The sequence below is a fragment of the Anguilla anguilla genome, chromosome 5 (genome assembly GCF_013347855.1).
Source record: "Anguilla anguilla isolate fAngAng1 chromosome 5, fAngAng1.pri, whole genome shotgun sequence".
NCBI lineage: Eukaryota > Metazoa > Chordata > Actinopteri > Anguilliformes > Anguillidae > Anguilla > Anguilla anguilla.
Genome location: NC_049205.1, coordinates 35,716,750 through 35,735,302, shown reverse-complemented (window position 1 = coordinate 35,735,302; position 18,553 = coordinate 35,716,750). Strand labels below are relative to the sequence as shown.

Here is an 18,553-nt window from a genome sequence, read left to right as displayed (position 1 = left end):
ACAGAGTATTATTATGATTGACTAAGACTTCTGAGTAGAGAAAGAGTAGGAAATAAAAGTGAGAAATATTAACTTGAAAAAAGAGTAGTATTTTTTCTAAGGGTGGATCAAGATAATTGATTATTCAGTTTTCTCACCCACTCCTAGATCTGGCCCTGCATCTCTGTCTCCTTGACTGAGTGCGTAAGAATGAATTGCAATACATCAGTATGTATAAATGTCATTATATGATACCATCATACAAGTCGTATAAATCAACCTCCTTGTATTTGTCTGGCAATCTGCTAAATGAAAAATTTATAGGTATGGATCCTGTGTGTGTGTGCGGGCGCGTGTGCGTGTGAATACATAGTGTATGTGTGCATGTGTATTAATGAATATCAGCCTGAGGTAACTGTTATAATGTGTTTATTAATCAAATTTTATGTGTCTGTAACTGTCTGCTGGATGTGTACATAGTGAGAGTGTATAGTATATGTATAAGAACCATTAATATGCATTAGATGTGCCTGTGTTTTGTAGCCTGGTTGTTACCTGGTTCTTTTTCGGTGCTTGAGGTGAGTCAGCTTCCCACATCTCTCACAGTGGTCTCTCACAGCTATGCCAATGTGCCTCTCATCCTGTCCCCAACCACCCTCTGTCACTTCCTCCATCTGTCCTTAAGCAGTGTATGTGGATCCTGTTTCTCCATAATCTGCATTGACAGAAGTAGAATTCCTCTGTTCCTCCTTTAACTCATTCTGTTTCCTTGACATATTGAAGCTAATGTAAATATCTCAACCGGGTTGCAAACTGTGTGTGCTGTTTGCAACCGGCCTTTGGGATTTTTAAAATATCCTAGAGAAACAGAAGAAATGCTTGAATATGACCACACCCTGCCCCTGCCCCTGCCCCCAAACACGCGCACATACCCACACACATGTAGGCCAACACTTTCGAAGCTTTTTACCCGAAATACGGACCAAAGGGAACTCGCGTTGTGATTTCAAAGATAAACGAATGCAACCGATGAACTTCGCGAGCCTTCGAACGCCTTTAGCAGTAGAGCAGTTTAGCATTAAAAGCAGCGGCGCACGTGACGCTGACAAACTTCTATTTTAGTGTCGGGTCCTCGGGAAGAGGACGGGGAAGCGCGGTGTTTCTTTAAATAGCCTCCCGTGATGTAAGCAGGGGGTCTCCCGCTGAGCGATCCGTTCGGCGCACCTTCCGCCTTCTGTTGCGGTTCAGAGAAGGACACCACCTCGGGGCCCCCCTGTTTGCAGGAGCGCGGCGGTCTGTCTCTCCTTCTGTCTGTCTGTCCATCTGCTCCCTGAGTCATTTTTCCCACTTTGCTGGCAGCCCTTGTCGGAGCTACAGGACATTCACGACAGCTAATCCCGTATGCTTATTTTGCTTGTTCACCATTATTCAGTGGCTTTGCGCGCGGCTAAATGATTTATAATTAGCTTGTGGATGCGCAAAACATTTTGTGTTGACGGCTTGTCACCCCAGTAAAGCCTGTCGAGAAGCAGAATTTCTTTCGGTCTGTCTCCCAGGGCCGCTTCGCTCTGTCAACCAGAACATAATTTTTTGGTTTGCCGCCTCATCTTTGTCAAACACTCCACTTTCACGCCGCTCACTTCTGTTACGGAATTTCAGTGATAAAATTCTATCTCCCCCGCACCCTCCCCGCCTATCCTCGAGAGAAGACTGGGGAAGATTGGCTGCCCAAAAATAAACAAAATATTTATCTTCTTAGAACTCTCATTTATGAATGCACAAACGCACAACGGCACAAAACACTTTACTGTATTCGCAGGGTAACTCTTCGATCCAATTTGGGATACAATTCAAATTCGCACACTTAAAAGGCTCCATTTCACTCCAGTGTATTTGTAAGCTATTACAGTAAAAAAGAAAAAAGAAAATAAATAATACATTTCAAATCGTTTAAACAGCTCCCGCACATCGGCCTACGTTTGACAGGACGCCCCTGACTAGGTCTACAGCACTGAGCCGTTGGGAGCCCAGGTGAAAGGGAGCATTTTCTGCCTGTCACCTTTTTAGTTAAATATTGATTTAGCTGGGAAAAATGATTGTGCATTGTCGTCCCCCATGCCCACATTCATCAACAGGAAAAAGAAAGAAGAAAAAGACTCGCACAAAGTGCATTTTTTTTCCTGTATTGAAGGGATCCAGGCTCCCCACAGAGATGCTCGAAAACATTTTTAACTGCTGAAATCCTAACTCTGAACGTCTACAAGCGCGCTGGAAAAACCAAACAAAATTATCTTTGCTTTACAACAGTTCATCTCTGTCTGAGACAGCTATTTTCCCCAAAAATAATCTTTTCCTGAAGGAGGAAAAAAAACACAGGAGTCTTGGCATGTAATCTATTGTGTCAAACAGTCCTTCAAACACACAGAATCCTCACAAGCACGTCAGTTGACATTCTGTAAAACAACATAAGCTGGCCTGTAAAAAAAATTCCACCTATTTTTATGCATATGGAATTTCAGTTGTGTACAAGGCATCCTAAACATCTGTGTACAGGGAATTTTAGTGATATTTAAATAAGACAAGGCAATTGGGAGGAGGGTGGTTGTACAGTCTTTCAGTTTATTGCCCATTATGCCTTTCTATTCATATACTTTATATATGCACAATTCCATTTCACACTGACATTGTAAGGCATAATAGAATTCAGTGAACATTTCCACTCTCGCCGCTTTTGCATACGCCGTGCTTTTGTGCTCCTAGCTGCGGCTCAGACTGAATGGGCAAGTAGCGTTTGAGGGGAGAGGAGAGGAAGCGGAGGTGGAGAGCAGACAAGGAAACAGCGAGTAGGAGAAAGACAGCAATAAGTGGCAATAAGTGAAGCCGATAATTTGAAGTTCTCCTTTGTTACTTCAGCTTTTCCGGGGAGGTGTGGGAGAACTGGCGTGACAGACATGATTGCATGTTTGAAACGTCTCGGGCTGAACAAACTTCACCGTTAGAAACCAGAGCTCTTTGCAGATTGTTTCCGGTGCCTGAAAATGAACATGCACGTTTTCAGAGCATTTGTTTTGAATGCATTTGTATGTTACAGTATGTGGTTTCTACATTATTGTTACTGGATTTTTTTCTTGAACAGTACTCTGTGACTTTGCATTAATGCATTGTATATGTTGTGATGTGTGAAATCTGTATGTGTACTGTTATAATTCTTAGTGAGTATGCACACTTTCAAACTGAAATGGGATATGAATTCACTTGTCAATGTGCAGTATTTCTAAGATGGAGGAAACAGCATAACTGAAAACCCCCATGTTTCCCTCCATACCTGTCTGCAGAGACACCCAGGGAGGGAGGGATTCGGTTAGCAGTGTATCCCTGTCTTGCTCTGAGATAGCAGTTCTTCCGGTTGATTGGATACTTGTAATCAGTGGCAGCTGTGCATGATGAAGTGTGCTCCCATGGGTTGGCTAGTGGGCTGCAGAGTCAAAGAGGCAGCTGCTGGCAGAGTGCTTTGGAGGAGTACATGTAATTTTCTCTGCTCTTAATTAATGGAAGAAACAGCACTGATGGGGGAGGGATGATGGATTGGGCATTCCAAATTGGTAGAAAGGAGACGGAATGGAAATTTGTGTGAAAATTTAATAACTAACTACTGTAACAAACGAACTAACTAACTGAACTCAGTAAATAAATAAATAAGGCTGGACAACCAAGTTAGTAAAAATGTTTCTTTAATGTGGAACAAAATCAGAGCTCAGCTCCACAGTGCCCCCACCTACCCCCCACCCCCCCGCCCCAGTAACCCACCCCCCCACACATACCCAATTGCAGGGAAGGGGGGTGGGAGGAGGAGAAATCAATCAATAAGGTCACAGTCCACTCGGCCAAAAAAACAGGAGAGGCGGAAAACCTGGAACTTAAAATCCAAGCGCTTCTGGGCTGGGGCTAGAATGTACCTGATCGCCACCCCCCTACCTCCCCCAAACCACACCCTTAGGAGTCAAAATGACAGACTCCTCCGTTAGCCCCTGGAGCTCCACTTGGTCTGAGAAGTTACCTTTTTCACTATCTGCTGACATCCCATTCTGAGGGTACAGGTGGGAACTCAAGGTACCCTATCAGAAACTTTTTTTCTGGATTCGCATGCCCACAGATTTTGCAGCTGTGCGACCTGGCGTCCGTACGGAACCAACGGGAGGGGGAGGGGGGGGGGGGGGGGGGGGGGGGGGGGCGACAAAAAGAGGCGGGTGCCACTCGGGGCTCGCGTCTGAGGGAGGGAGACGAAGCCGGATGAGCAGGCGTTTCCTTCGGTCGCCGCCGAAACGCCGCGGCCTCTCCGTTGCCAAAGCGCCTTCCTCGGGGAGCGGCGCACCGAAAAGCACGGAGTCTATCGAACGCTCGTCGTTTCGACTGGAATGTCTCGAGTCTTTAGGTTTTCCTCTGGAGGCAAAGGAAGGAGGTGTGGCAAGAGGGGAGAACGCGTCCAACCATGCCCAACCGCAGCCCAGCACTTTACTGAGAATCCACAGACACTGGGAACACTTATACACCGAGACACACAACGGGTGCAGTGGGAAATGAGAGGACAAACATTTTTTTAATGGGTTTGGCTTGTGGTCCTGGGTGGGGGCGGGAGGGGGGGTGATGATTTCCCACACTACCTCCCGCCCCCCCCCCCACTGCCACCATTCCCACTGAATCAACAGAGAGGAGAACAGAGAAGAGATCTGTGTTGACTCAGCAACAAACACACACACAGACAGCTAAACAAACATCCAAAAATGAACTTCACACTGGCAGTGCAGTGTGTGTGTGTGTGCGTATGTGTGCATGCGTGTGTATGTGTGTATGTGTGTGTGTGCGTGTGTGTGAGGCAGAGTGGTGGGGGTATCCATCTCTTTGTATGCTCTTATTTCAAACACCGAGAAAGGAAAGATCTGAGAAAGTCCATTTCAATTGATTTTGGATCATGATAGCTTCCTACTAACAAGCACCGCTCTCCTAAAGAAAGAGAGAGTAAGAATGGAGATGGGGGGTGCGCAGACAGGGGAGGGGCACAGGGAAGGCTGTGAGGAGGCTCGGGGAGAAAGGACCCAAGGGACTGGGACGCAGATGGGAGGGGACCTCAGGCAAATCCGGGCAAGTGCAGGCACCTCACCGTGACAAGTGATGCCTGAAGCCGCCGGGAAATGGAAGGAATTTAGGAAGAGACGAGAACAGACATCAAAGACGCTCAGGTCTATTCCTGGACCGATGAAAAGAATAATCATATCAGTAAATTAAGATGGGTGGATACAGAGAAGCCACGAAGCCAGTGGAAAGGGCCTCTTCCCTGAGGAAGTGTGGGTGGACCCCCCCCATTTCCTTTGGTGATGATTACCAATTAGAATCAATTGAGTTTAATACGAGTGGGCGGAGCCTTATACCCAGGTTGTCAAATGGATTTACTTGGCCGTTCTATCCACGGCGCCTGATGACTTGTGTTACCCTGTGATTGGTTTTCCCCGGCCGTTGTCTATTTCCTCGGTTATCTTTCGTGTGTGTCAGTATGTTCCTGAGGAGTGGGAGGAGGAAGAGGAGTGTGACAGTGACAGACTGGTGGAGAGCGAGAGAGACAGGGGAGAGACTCACAGACACACAAAGAGGTGGAGGTACAAATGAATCGATACAAAGAGCCTCCATTATCCGTGTGTTATCTGCTCTTTGGATTAACGATTACCGAGCCCCTGTCTTGGCTGACTGATTGAGAGATACGCCGGGAGGAAGCGGGAGATGGAAATAGAGGGCGTGTGCTTCGGTTTGCAAAATCTGTCCAATGCTTCAAAAAACACCCAATGTGACGTACAAATATGCGTAAATGCAGTCAGGGGGGTGGGTCGGGACAGGCTGCTGAAAAGGCAGAGAAAATATGGACCGGCTGGCTGGCAGACAGACAGACGGACAGAGACGTACGGACAATCGCGTTCGACGAAACGGCTGTCCGGAATGTCCCCGTCTCCCAAGTTCCGCCGCACTCTCCTGGTTGCCAGAACCTTGCTGCGTTACTTTTAGAAAAACCACCGAGAGAAAAAAAACAAAGAGCAAGAACGACACATAGCTTCGATGCCACCAGATGATTTCAAAAAAAAAAAAAAAGAAAACGAGAAGAAAACAAACCTTAGGTATAAAAAAAAGCATCTGTGCCATCTGGGTCTCGGATACAGAGCGGAGTTTCTCCTCTTAAACAGCAGTACGTTTCTTCTTTTAGTCTACCAAGTATATACTATTCACCTTGACCAGGCAGCTAAAATCTATACAGTATTGTCAGTTTTTTTATTTTTTATATATATATATATATATATTTATAGATATTTTTTACACTATACAAAGTTGGCAAAAAATAAATAAATAAATAAGTAAACAAATACAATGAAATCAGATTGTACACATCACAATTTGTGTTGAAAGATAAAACACTTTGTTGGGTAGGTGGGGCTGGGAGAGGCCGAGAGAAAAAGTGGGCGGAGAGAGAGGTGAAATTGCCTTTGACTCCCTCGAGGCAGACGAGGCAATGAGCAATAAGCTCTTTGACGTATGTGACAATAATTGGCAATCGTCAATTAGCGAAAGGGAAGACCTATCGAAGTCATGGCGCAATTTCACTATGCAAAACGCTGGGGATGAATTTCATGCTAAAATATTTCTCTTTTATTTGGTTTCTCTAGTTTTTAAAATGAAACTGACTGCGGGGGAAAGATAAGTGCTCATTCTAATTGTTCTTGCAAGGAGTACAGACCATTGTCAAATCTTTGTAAAGAATAAATCAAAACTCATCGTAATTTCAATTCTCAAAACTCAAGTCCTAATGAGTGTAAGAAATTCAGAACGACCCTCCGTTATTCTTTTCGGTTGATTTCCACCCCATGCAGAGTTAAATTCTATGATCCTTCAAAACTGAAGTCTCTCCCAAGGATCAATGCAGAAGTGTTGCACTGATATCCCACACACGACCACTACCAAAGTTCTACACGCCATTGTAAAACAGACCAAACTAGTGGCTGCAACATACTTACTGGTATATTCAGAACAAAGAAGTCAAACAGAAGCTGCCGATCTTTGTGCAGTTGCGTAGCTTCGTAGGGCATATCTGTGCAACACTGCTAGCTTTTTGACCTTAGCCTCGCTTAGCAGCTCTGCCAGACCTGGCCCATGGCTGCTGAGCGAGGCTCTGCTGTTTCTAGCCGAATCTCATCTGTTTGTGAGATCTTATGAGTTACCATTCATATTTCTGACAGAAGGTGTGGGGAGAATTCAAAAGGAAGAGGACGTCTGAGTCACGGTAAAGTGCTTTGCTTCGTACTTCTATTGTATTAAGATCCAGGCGTCTGCGTTCTTTTTCTTTTTTTTTTTTTTTTTTGGCGATTCCGAGCATCAAGGTAATGGAATGTTTGGATTTAAGGCAAAATTTTCTCTCACCTCAGAATGAGTACTACAGCCCCCCCCCCCCCCCCTCACCAAAGTGATATTTATAAGGAAGGACGTGACAGTTATCTGAGCGGACGGTGTTCAAACCGGGTGTCTGGGAGACGGGCTTGCCTTGGTATCTGATGCGGAGAGCGCGTCCGCGCCCTTGGCTCGACTGCGGCGAAAGCCGGCCTGACGTCGACGAGCTCCCGGCGGGAAGCGGGACTTCGGCCAGACGATCGAAGGGAGAGCATATGGGGAACCGGCAGGGGGGGGGGGGGGGGTCACGAGACACCCGCGGCACGAACAGGTACGCGTTTCTCTGAACGCGCGAGCTCGGAATGCGGCGGGGCGGGAGCGCGTCGGCGCCGGCTTCCTGGATACCGCCGCTCTGGGCACGACGGCGAGGGGACGGCGGTTCGGCTAGGTCGACGCCGGACGCGCGGAGCCGGCGCCTCTCGGGAGCAAAGCCAACTCGCTTCTTCCTCTCTCTCTCTCTCTCTCTCTCTCTCTTTCGACCAGACCTGATGGTTGGGCGTCACCATGTGACGTGTGTGGGGCCCTGCCGTTCGCTGGGTTGCAACGGGGGCGACATAGCTCAGGAGGTAAGACCGATTGTCTGGCAGTCGGAGGGTTGCCGGTTCAAACCCCGCCCTGGGCGTGTCGAAGTGTCCTTGAGCAAGGCACCTAATCCCTCAACTGCTCTGGCGAATGAGAGGCATCAATTGTAAAGCGCTTTGGATGAAAGCGCTATATAAATGCAGTCCATTTACCATTTACCATTTACTTCACTGAGAAAAGCTTTCGGGGAGGGGAAAAAACTTGCCCCTTCTGCTTTTCAAAAGCCTGGGCTCCCAAATACAGCGACTGCTCTCCTGAAGCCCCGCCCCTGAACCACGCCCTCCATTTCTCCGTGGACATGGAAGCTCTCCTCTCAGACCCAGCGACGGCGGTTCTGACATCAGTAACGGACGCCGTTGCGGACCGACATCCTTAAAATCGAATAGGAACAGCGATGCCTTCTTTCAGAACGTTAGCTCGTTTCGTTTTTTTTTTTTTTTTTCAGGTGCGCTAAGAGCGACCCCCTCCCATCGCGGTCTGATTATTCACCCGTACCCACCATCCGGTCTGGCTAAAGTGGATCGGCACTCCCCTTCACACGAGCATTTGCACAAGAGGAATGGGCTGAAGATATAATGACTTTGGCGGTTTTTTCTCGGTTTTCTGACAGAAGGCATTCAAAAGAACGGGCCAATCCCTGAGCAGAGGAGGGCCCCCTCGAGCCAATGAGACGCGGAGGTCGACGTGGTGACGAGGCCCTCGCGTTGCGCAGCACCGAAATACTCCTCCACGGCAGCCGGCGTTACTCCTGTAGAATTCCGCACAGCCGGACTTTAATTTAACAGTGCCGCCATGTCACCTGATGTTTGCAATGGGATTTGGTTAGACATCCCTGGTATCAGCACGTGTCTTTCAGTGGACGGGGAGCTCAATTTGAATTTGGTCCTTATAGTGCTGGGCAAGGACTAGGGCCTGTGTCTCTCTCTTTCCCTCCGCCCCTGACAGCCCCACACTACCAGCAACAAAAATACAGCAGACATCAAAGCGCCCTTATTCAAGAAGGGCGGTTATTGTTATTATTATGATAATCATCAATATCATCATCATCATCATCGGTATCGTCATTAGTGTGATTTTTCGTCATCGTTTAAAGTGAGAAATGAAAACTCGATTTTACAACAAATGTTCGTTTTTTTTTCCCCCCGACAATCTGTACAGAACAAAAGTTTTCCGAAAAAGAAGAAAAGGTGTCGTCTCCCCTTTCAGCGGAGAGACGAACCCGATGGAAGAACACCAAGCACACACACATACACATAGACCAACAGTCAAATGTAAACAGAAAATCGTTATTACTCTTATTACTGTTTGACATATTCATGTAGTTATTCAGAACAATGCTTCCTTGAACCCTGATCAGGAGGGGGGTCACATCTGGCTTTGCGCCAGATGCTTAAAAAAATTAAAGGGCAGAGCTCGGAGGAGGCGGAGTCTGGGAGGATGGGCCCAGGCTAACTGTCACGTGCGCCAATAATCGGTTTCCCGCCACCGGATTGGCTGACCTGCCCCAAACGCAATCGCCGCTCGGGCTGACCACAGCGAGAGACCTAATGACAGACGGAGGCGGGTCTGAGCGTTTCGCGTCACTTCCTGGGTCGGTTCCCCCGAGAGGAAAGAAAAGCCACCAGGAAACAACGTGGCGTAGAAACATCGTAGACCTGACGAAATAGTATTTCCTGATGAATCGATCGCGTGCTGACCGAGAGACGGCAGCGCCTGGGGTTAGTTTTACCTGAAAAGCTTCCGTAGCGAAAAGTACCATTTTCATGTTCTACGTTTGTGTTCGAGTGTCAGGGTAGAACCTGGGACATATCGCGCTACATCCCGTGGGCCCTGGTGCCTGCCCAAACTGATGGCTTAGCTGAGCTGGTAGAGCCCAGCAACAGCAGTGCTGCTCCCCTGCCATTCTCTGCTCTTCCAAAGGAAGCAGCGGCTTTCAGTTTTCCGGTTCAACTTCGCGTGCGTTCGTAGCGAAAAACGGACCTCCGGAAAGTCTCGCCCCCCCCCCCCCCCCCTTTGGCAGCCGCACCTCCCGAGCGGGGCCCGTTGACCCGGCGACTGACGGGCTGATTAAAGTCACTGTTAAATAAGGGAGGTGTGGAGCGATGCCACAAACACCTGGCAGTAGCCCACACCGCGGGCGGTGCCAGGCGCGCTCTCTCCCCTCTCCCCCAAAGCAAGGCAATTGAAACCAAAAAAAAAAAAAGATGAAACCCGTCCAAGGTTTTTGGCCAGAATCTCATCGCTCCTCCGGCGCACCGCGGCTCGCGTTTCCTGGAGCCCACGGGCGGCCGGCGAGACGGAGGGAGCGAAACGACAGATCGGGGGAACAGAGGGGAGAAAAAAAAAACGGCACTCTGAAAGGGAGAGCGGGCGGGCAGACGCGGGGGAAAAGAGGGAAAAAAGAGAGACGGGGGGGGGAGCGGGAAAATATACACGTGCGGCCTAATTTCTCAGGGCGAGCGAAACGTGGCGCGCGCGCCCCGGGCGGTACGCGAGCGCGACGGCGAGCAGGTGCCGCGGCGGCGAGGCGCCGTAAATCTCGGACCCGCCCGCCCCCAGCTGCTTCCCGCGCCGAGGGGAAACCGTCGAGTCGTCGGGGAAAAAGGCGGGGCTGACGGGCGCGGCCGATCGAGAAAAGGAGCGCTCGGGGGAAAAAAAAAAAAAAAGAGAGAGAACGACGGACGCCTTCGGCAAATGGGCGTGACCTTTCCTCGCGCCGATAAATCTCTTGGCGGTCTGAACGGGGGGAGCGGGGAGCGCGGGCCACGGGGAGGGCGTGGCCGCACTGACAGTGATGAAGCTGAGCTGCCGTGTCACAAATAAACATGTCAGCTCGGCTGGCTTCCTTACAGAGGGGACGTACTCCTCTCTCTCTTTCCCCTTCTGTTTTCCTTCTCTCTCTCTTGCTCTCTTCCCTGTTCTCTCTCTATCTCACTCTCTCTTTATAGAAACGGCAGGATTATACAAATGTCACTTATTAGCTGACGGGTGTGACCAGTATCCTCTGCTGGAAGGCATTTTGTTTTCAGTAACAGTCGTAATTTTCCTCTAAAATATTGGACCCGTTGTGGCAGCGGTGTACTCCACCGCGGCGTTAGCGCAACGCTAACAGGATGATGTAATCCCGAGTAAAGTGCTAAGGAGAGGACTACAGCAGCACCTTCTTTTCCCCCCCTCAAAACTACTCTGCTCTCTGCTCCCCACATCCCTTGGTTCAGCCTACCCAGAATGCACCAGGAACGATAGCGAAACGATGACCTGCGGAGGGTGAGCCTCATACTTTGAAGCAACGCGAACGTCCCCCCCCCACCCCCCAATTCCTGTTTTGGTTTTCTAGCTGAGGCGGATGCCCCAAGGGAACGCGTGTGCACCCCGTGTGCGTTAATAGGAACACGGTGTGCCGGGACACACGCTGTTCACACGCCTCACGAGCGCCTTAACACGCACCCGACCTTACGCTCTGAAGGTTCGACCAATTATCCGCTTGCCTGTCCGTCAAATTTTCTGACCCGGCAAGGGGCTGGAGAGGTTCAGGCAGCCGGCGCCTGGCTGGGACTACAGCCTGTAGCAGCGCTGATGACGAGAGCGAGGCTAACGCTAAAGCGCCGCGGCTTCGCCATCGCGCCGACAGGGCCCGATTGCGGTTACTGCGTCCCAGAATGCCTCGCTCCTCTTCCGGCGACCGACCCAGAGCGGGTTTTAGAGAGTCCTGCCCCAGCACACAGCACCAGTCCTCTCATTAACCGCAGTCCCACGAGCTACACAGACACGCGGTAGGAAATTCAGCCCTACCAGGGAAAAAAAAAATGCTAATGCTAATATCTCATTATCGCAGCAAAAACCTGTCAAAAACCCAGTCAAAAATCCAAAAAGTGGGTCATTTTATTAATTATTTTTTTTCGCTCTGAGAGACACCTTTGCGCAGTCAGCCAACGCCACGGCGCTCTCCTGTTTAACGCGGCGAAGCGGCCTGATCCGCGCCCGCCGCAAATCGCTCCCCCCCCCCCCTCCCCGCGCCAGGATCTGCTTTTCATTTCTACCGTAACAAATGCCAGCGGTCAGGACGGGAGCGGCGCTTTCCCCGGCCGCTCGACACCGCCGATAAATCACGTCCCGAGCGTGACTGACAGCCCCTGCCGCTCCGTCCGTCCGCGAACGCGCGCCCGAGCGTGAGCACGGCCGCGGCGCGGCTACTAATTCTAAGCGCCGGCGCTTTCGGTCTTTCGCCTGTCACGGGCCGACGGGCCGACGGGCCGGCGTAAATAACCGGGCTACTGGCCCCTGGCGCCGCCCGTCACCCCGCGCTCCTCCCGCCGGTGTAAAGCGCAGGTGTGGCACCGCTCTGAGTGGGGAGACTTACGATGTGCCTGAATTTACAGCGCCTCCCTTCAGTGGTCTCCCGTGTCATCAAGTCAGCATCAGGAAGGAATAAGCAGCCTGCCCCTCCCTCACTCATATTCAGTAATGTCCTGCTCGCTCTCTACTGCACAGGATCAGTAATGTCCTGCTCTCGCTCTACTGCACATGCTCAGTAATGTCCTGCTCTCGCACTACTCCACATGCTCAGTAATGTCCTGCTTTCGCTCTAGTGCACATGCTCAGTAATGTTCTGCTCTCTCTCTACTGCACATGCTCAGTAATGTCCTACTCTTGCTTTACTGCACATGCTCAGTAATGTCCTGCTCGCGCTCTACTGCACATGCTCAGTAATATCCTGCTCTCACTCTAGTGCACACGCCAGTAATTTCCTATTGAAGCTCTAGTACACATGCCCAGTAATGTCCCGTGATCTCTATTGCACATGCTCAGTAATGCCCAGTTCTCTCTATTGGGCATGCACAGTAATTCCCTGCTCTCTCTCTAGTGCACATGGTCAGTAAGGTCCTGCACTCTCTCTAGTGCACATGCTTAGTAATGCCCTGCCTCACTATGCAGCACACATGCTCATTAATGCCCAGCTCATTTTCTATTGCACATGCTCAGTAATGCCCTGCTAACTCTTTAGTGCATTTGCTCAGTTAATGCCCTGCTCACTCTGTAGTGCACATGCTGTGTCATGCCCTGGCTGTGTCTGTCTCAACGCACTTGCCTAATGTTGAGTATACAAGTTGTATACAAGTTGTATACACCTTGGATACTCAATAGTAAGCAAGTGTGCTACTTTGGACAAGGCTTCTGCCTCACTCTGTAGTGCACATGCTCAGCAATGCCCTGCTTCACTCAGTTGTGCACATGCTCAACATACACACAGCCTACCTTGCTCTCATTTTGCACTCAGTAAATTAACTTAACTCAGTGATGTAAGAAGTCTTTCTCATCCTCAATGCAAACAAAGGCATAAATGCATAAATGCAAAAAAAAAAAAGAACTCATCCTCACATTTTCACACTATGGAAAATGAAGAACTGCTTGTCACAGCAGGCCAGTTCAACCCAAATAAACAAATCAACCTCTATTTTTACCCTTTGCGTTCTAACCATCACAGTCATATCATGCACCTTCTTGTCATCACTCTCATTTTAAAAGAAAGACAAAGTCACCAAGTTTGTAAAACTAGCTAACTGCAATGGAACAACTGCTGCCTGATGATAAATTAATATGTTAATATAGCTTATTTGAATATTCAACAACATGTATTGGGCATCTACCATACACATGGACAAAACATGTATATGAGAATAAATTGATACCTATTTTTCTTGAATGGTTTGTGGCTCATTCAGAATTAGTGTATGAAGCACCTTTAAGTGATAATTTTGCACCATTTCTGAAACTTCCTGTCAGAATGCAGCATAACTGTATGGAAGAAAGACTATAACACATATGCCTTAACATGTTTGTGACTTATCTCAGTTCATTGTTGATGTGTACAGGTTCCCTGTGTTCAGTGACTCAACGCCTGCCCTGGAGAAGGCCGAGGCACTACTACCACGCACTCCTCTGTCCGTCACTGTCACACTCCCTTCATCAGTCGGAGCTGCCCAGATATTACCCCTTTAGCAACCGTGGAGTTTCCCGATTCCATTTACATTATATGACGTGACAGCCACAAGGGGGCGCCACGTAGCCCCCGTTGCCGCACGTGCGATGAAACCGACAGAAATAACAGCATTCGCCCACAAAAGCAAGTAGCGGCGGTGTGGCCAAATAGCCGCCCTGTCTTAGCGGTCACAGCGTATTCACGTTGCGCGGTGATCTTCACTTCCTGTCTGAAATGGCGTACGTGCAGGCGGTGCGGCAAAACCATCGCGCTCGCAACAAACTAGCGAGCGATGGCGATGCCCGCCCCGCCCCGCCCCGCCCCGCCTTGGCGCAGGTCACCCCCTCCTTGCCGTGACATAGCCAGGCCCAGCCAGACCACGCCTCCCCACAACCACCGCCTGCCCTTTGTAGCACCCCCTCCCTTGAAAATATGAAACATTTGCATTTCATTATTATTAGTATAGTTCTTATTATTAGTCATCAAAAAGTGCAGATCAAGCTCAGCGCCTCTCCCCCACTTCTGACAGCGCGGGACTCGGCTGAGAGAAAGAGAAACAGGGAGAGGGAGAGAAAGAGAGAGAGAGAGATTGACAGAGATAAAAAAAAAAAGATTAAGAGATATGAAGTCAAAATGGCAGAGGGGGAGGAGCAAGGGATGAAAGAAAAGCAAAGAAGAAAGAGAAACGGGGAAAGGGAGATAAAGAGAGGGACAGAGGGACAGAGAGAAAAAAAGACGAAGAGAGACGAAGCCAAAATGGCGGAGGGGGGGGGGAGCAAGGGACGAGAGGAAAGCAAAGAAGGAGCCCGACGAGCAGAGCGGAGCTCGCCGGCAAACTCGGAATTTCAGGCGCACACACGAGGACGGAACGCACTCTCACGCACACGCACCAGTCAACCGCGGGTTCCGATGAGGGGAGGAGGGTTGCGTCAAAGGGGTTTCTCAAGAGCCCGGAAGCTTCCGGCAAGAGCGTTTCCCCCCTGGCAGCGAGAGAGGGAGGAATAAAAGCGAAGGGCGCGGGGCGAAACGAACCACCGAAGACCTGAACTCACGCGCACGGCGCGGCCCCCCCCAAAAAAAAAACTGACTTTTTGCTTCTGTTTTTTTCGCTTGAAGTCTGGAAGAACATTTTTTTTGATTGGTTTCTTCAGTTTTTGTTTTTTTCTTTTTACAAGGAAAAAAAAACAACAAATGACATCAATTTTTTCCTTTTTCTCGGATCCTTTTTTCGCTCTCCTTTTCCCAAACCTTCGAAAATTTGTCCCTTGGAAATTTTATCCCGTTTTACTCGCGTTCCAGTTTTCGGATTTCTCTTTTTTTTTTGTCGTTTCCTTTTTTTAAACTCTACTTTTGATGGAGCTACAACACAGCACCCACTGCACACATGGACAACAAAGGGGTTCCAGAGAGGGAAGATCCACTATCTTTGTCCCAGAGATGAAGGGATAGAGTGAAGGAGGGACGAGAGAGCCGAGAGTCCAAGTCCAGAAGAGCGAATCCATTTTATTCCGTCCGTCCATCCCATCAACGTTCTTCTTCCACTCCGCCTAGCTGTCTTCCCTTTCTTTTGAGAGGAAGAGAGAGTATGGGAGAAAGGAGGAGAACACGAGGAAGGACGGGTGGGCGGGGACATCCCTCACATAAATGGGCGGAGCATATGTGAAACAGTGGTGATAAAGCGATAAATCACAGACGGAAGGGGGACGGGGGTTCTAGCCAAGTTCCCGCCTCCCCTGCAGCAATGGAGGCTAATTTGGAAATGAGAGGCGGACCCGCGGATCCATGAATATAGCAAGAGACAGAGCCTCTTCCTGGAGGGGCCACAACTTAACAAAGGTGTCAGATTGGATTGGTCAGTTAGCTTTAACGTGAGTGCAGGACTATGCCATTTACTCCAGGTCCAATTTTAGACTTATAAAGGATTAGTTGGCTCCGCCCACAATGTACTCCAAGAACGTCACAGAAGGGAGGGGCCAGAATAAAGGGCGGGTACAAGCGCATAAGGGCAGACAGACAGACAGACAGTCAGAAACAGGGGGACTATTGGCAGGAGGGAGAATCGACAAACAGACAGAGACAGGGAAGAGAGCGGGAAAAGAGAGAGGGTTGCAGTGAGAAAAACAGAAGAGGACCAATGGGGCTTAAAAGAGTCCTATGGATGGCTAATTGTACCCGTGTTTCGCAGCCTGGCAGCGAGTCAGTCTTGTGCATAAGGACAGGTTTTTTTTTGGGAGAGAGGGAGGGAGGGAGAAGTGGCCTTAAACGTAGGGGAAGGGGGCGGTGGGCGGGGCAATCAGGCCTTGAGGGCGTGCCATTGGGCGACTGCAGTGCGCGGGCGCCCAATCATGTCCTTCCAGTGCTTTACTTCCGCAGGGCCACTTTTCCATGATAGGTAGATCTGCGAGAGGGGGAGAGAGAGAGAGAGAGAGAGAGAGAGAGGGGGGGGGGGAGAGAGAGAGAGAAAGAGAGAGAGAGAGAGATGCATTTTTATTAGATAAATTAGACCAGACGGGACTCAGTGTTGCAGTACAGCCTGCCTATAAACCTATTTTACATTTGAATTGAATTGAACTGAATTGAATCGAGAAGGAAATACAGAAAAACATAAAGTTTGGGAATAAACCTTTTTTTTGTATTTTAATTTGTGGAAGAGAAAGAGACAGAGAGACTCTTAAATGAGACAGTGCCAGCAAAGCGCACGTTGCTTGCCTGCAAAGATACTTTGCATAGGGAATAGAGAAAGAGAGAGAGAGAGGGAGAGAGCGAAAGGGAAAGGGAGAGATATGCCTATTTTAGTCATGCTTTGGCAATATGTATATATATATATATATATATATATATATATATATATATATATATATATATACATTATACAAATAAAGCTCATTTGAATTTGAGAGAAAGACAGAGAGGGAGAGAGAGAGAGAGGGGTAGAGAGAAAGCACATATGCCTATACTGCCTTGGAACTGCTTGGCAGGGGTGGGACACTCCTGTCTTTTTGATTAAGCACATTCGGAGTGCTGTGAAAATGGCAGGAGAGGGTGAGAACCCAAGCCCTGTGGATGTAAATCAGTTCTGGGTGACTCAGTAAATCAGTGTGAATGTGCATGCACTTCCCCAGACAGTGTCACCGCCGGCCAGTCCTGGCAATGCTATTCCAGTTCCACTGGGTACTGGATCCTATGGTAAATCTAGCCATATGCGTAAAGTGCAACAGAGGGTTTCCGAAAATGATTTAAAATACTGGGGCTCGGGGGCTCAATTCCTAAAAGGATCGTAAAGAAGACACAATGCAAGATAGAAGCTGATTCGTTTTTCAGTGCTGTTCATTTCTGAATGAGCCAGTCAGTTTGTGAATGAGTCGGGCACGATGTCAGTCAGCTTGTGAATGAGTCGGTCACGGTGTCAGTTTGTTTGCGAATCACTCGGTCGCAGTGTCAGTCAGTTTGTGAATCGGTAGGTTCAAAGTGTCAGTCAGTTTGTGAATCTCTCAGTCACTGTGTCAGTCAGTTTGTGAATCACTCATTCACAGTGCCAGTCAGTTCGCGATTCAGTAGATCACAGTGTCAGTGAGTTTGTGAATCACTCAGTCACAGTGTCAGTCAGTTTGTGAATCAGTGGGTCACAGTGTCAGTCAGTTTGTGAATCACTCAGTCACAGTGCCAGTCAGTTCGTGATTCAGTTGATCACTGTGTCAGTCAGTTTGTGAATCACTCAGTCACAGTGTCAGTTTGTGAATCAGTGGGTCACAGTGTCAGTACAGCGAACTTAAGTGGGCTCCACCCATGAGGCCTACCTTGCCGATGACATCATTGCGACTAAGCCTGTCCTTGTCCATGACAGTGATGATGATTGTAGTCTCTCTCAGCACGTGGGCGGGGACGTCGAAGGGGAAGGACTCGTTAAAGACAGGGTTCAGGCATCGCTTCATCGTCACCGTCTTCTTCTTCTCCACACGCTTGTCCTTGTGCATCAGCCACACCTTCACATAGGGGTCTGCACCATTGGGGGGGGGAGTGAGATTTATTGTAATTATATATCATTTTTATCTCCTTCACACCTTAACTAATGTTAATTAATTATTTTTTTTACTATATGAATAAGGCTGTTTATTTTTAAAAAATATGTTTGTTGTCAGGGTTGTGGGTCATACTTGTTGCATGTTGTATTTGTGCTTTCCATGTTTCTGTGTGTTATATGTGTTGCTTTCGCGATATGACTGTAGTTGTCCTGCCAATAAAGCAAATTGAAATTGAAAATTGAAATCGAGAGAGAGAGAGAGAGAGAAAGAGAAAGGGTCAGCAGGGTGCATGACACAGTGTGACTGATCATTCCAGATGCTAGTCAAAAAGGAGTAAAGCATGCTAATAAGACAGTGGTGAGCAGGCGATTCAGTAGCAGTGTTCTTCAAGAAGGAATAGTGAGGTACATTCAGGGCCTGATTTACTAAGACCTTAAACATGTGGAAAAACCTTACAGCACAAGCAAAATTAGTAAAATGACCAACGATTGGTGCAAAACAAACACCA

The 18,553-nt window shown here is 48.7% G+C and overlaps 1 protein-coding gene across 2 annotated transcripts in view; it reads right to left on the bottom strand.

Annotated features, from left to right (window-relative positions):
• Positions 1–15,336: 15,336 nt before the first annotated feature.
• Positions 15,337–18,553, bottom strand: part of syt7a (synaptotagmin VIIa) — a 124,585-nt gene continuing 121,368 nt past the window's right edge. For both annotated transcript variants that reach the window (XM_035419141.1, XM_035419142.1), the window contains 2 exons: positions 17,821–18,020; positions 15,337–16,421 (listed from right to left, as the gene is read on the bottom strand). In XM_035419141.1, the coding sequence (XP_035275032.1) occupies positions 16,317–16,421; positions 17,821–18,020 (305 nt within the window). In that variant the 3' untranslated portion in view covers positions 15,337–16,316. The remainder of the gene's footprint in view (positions 16,422–17,820; positions 18,021–18,553) is intronic.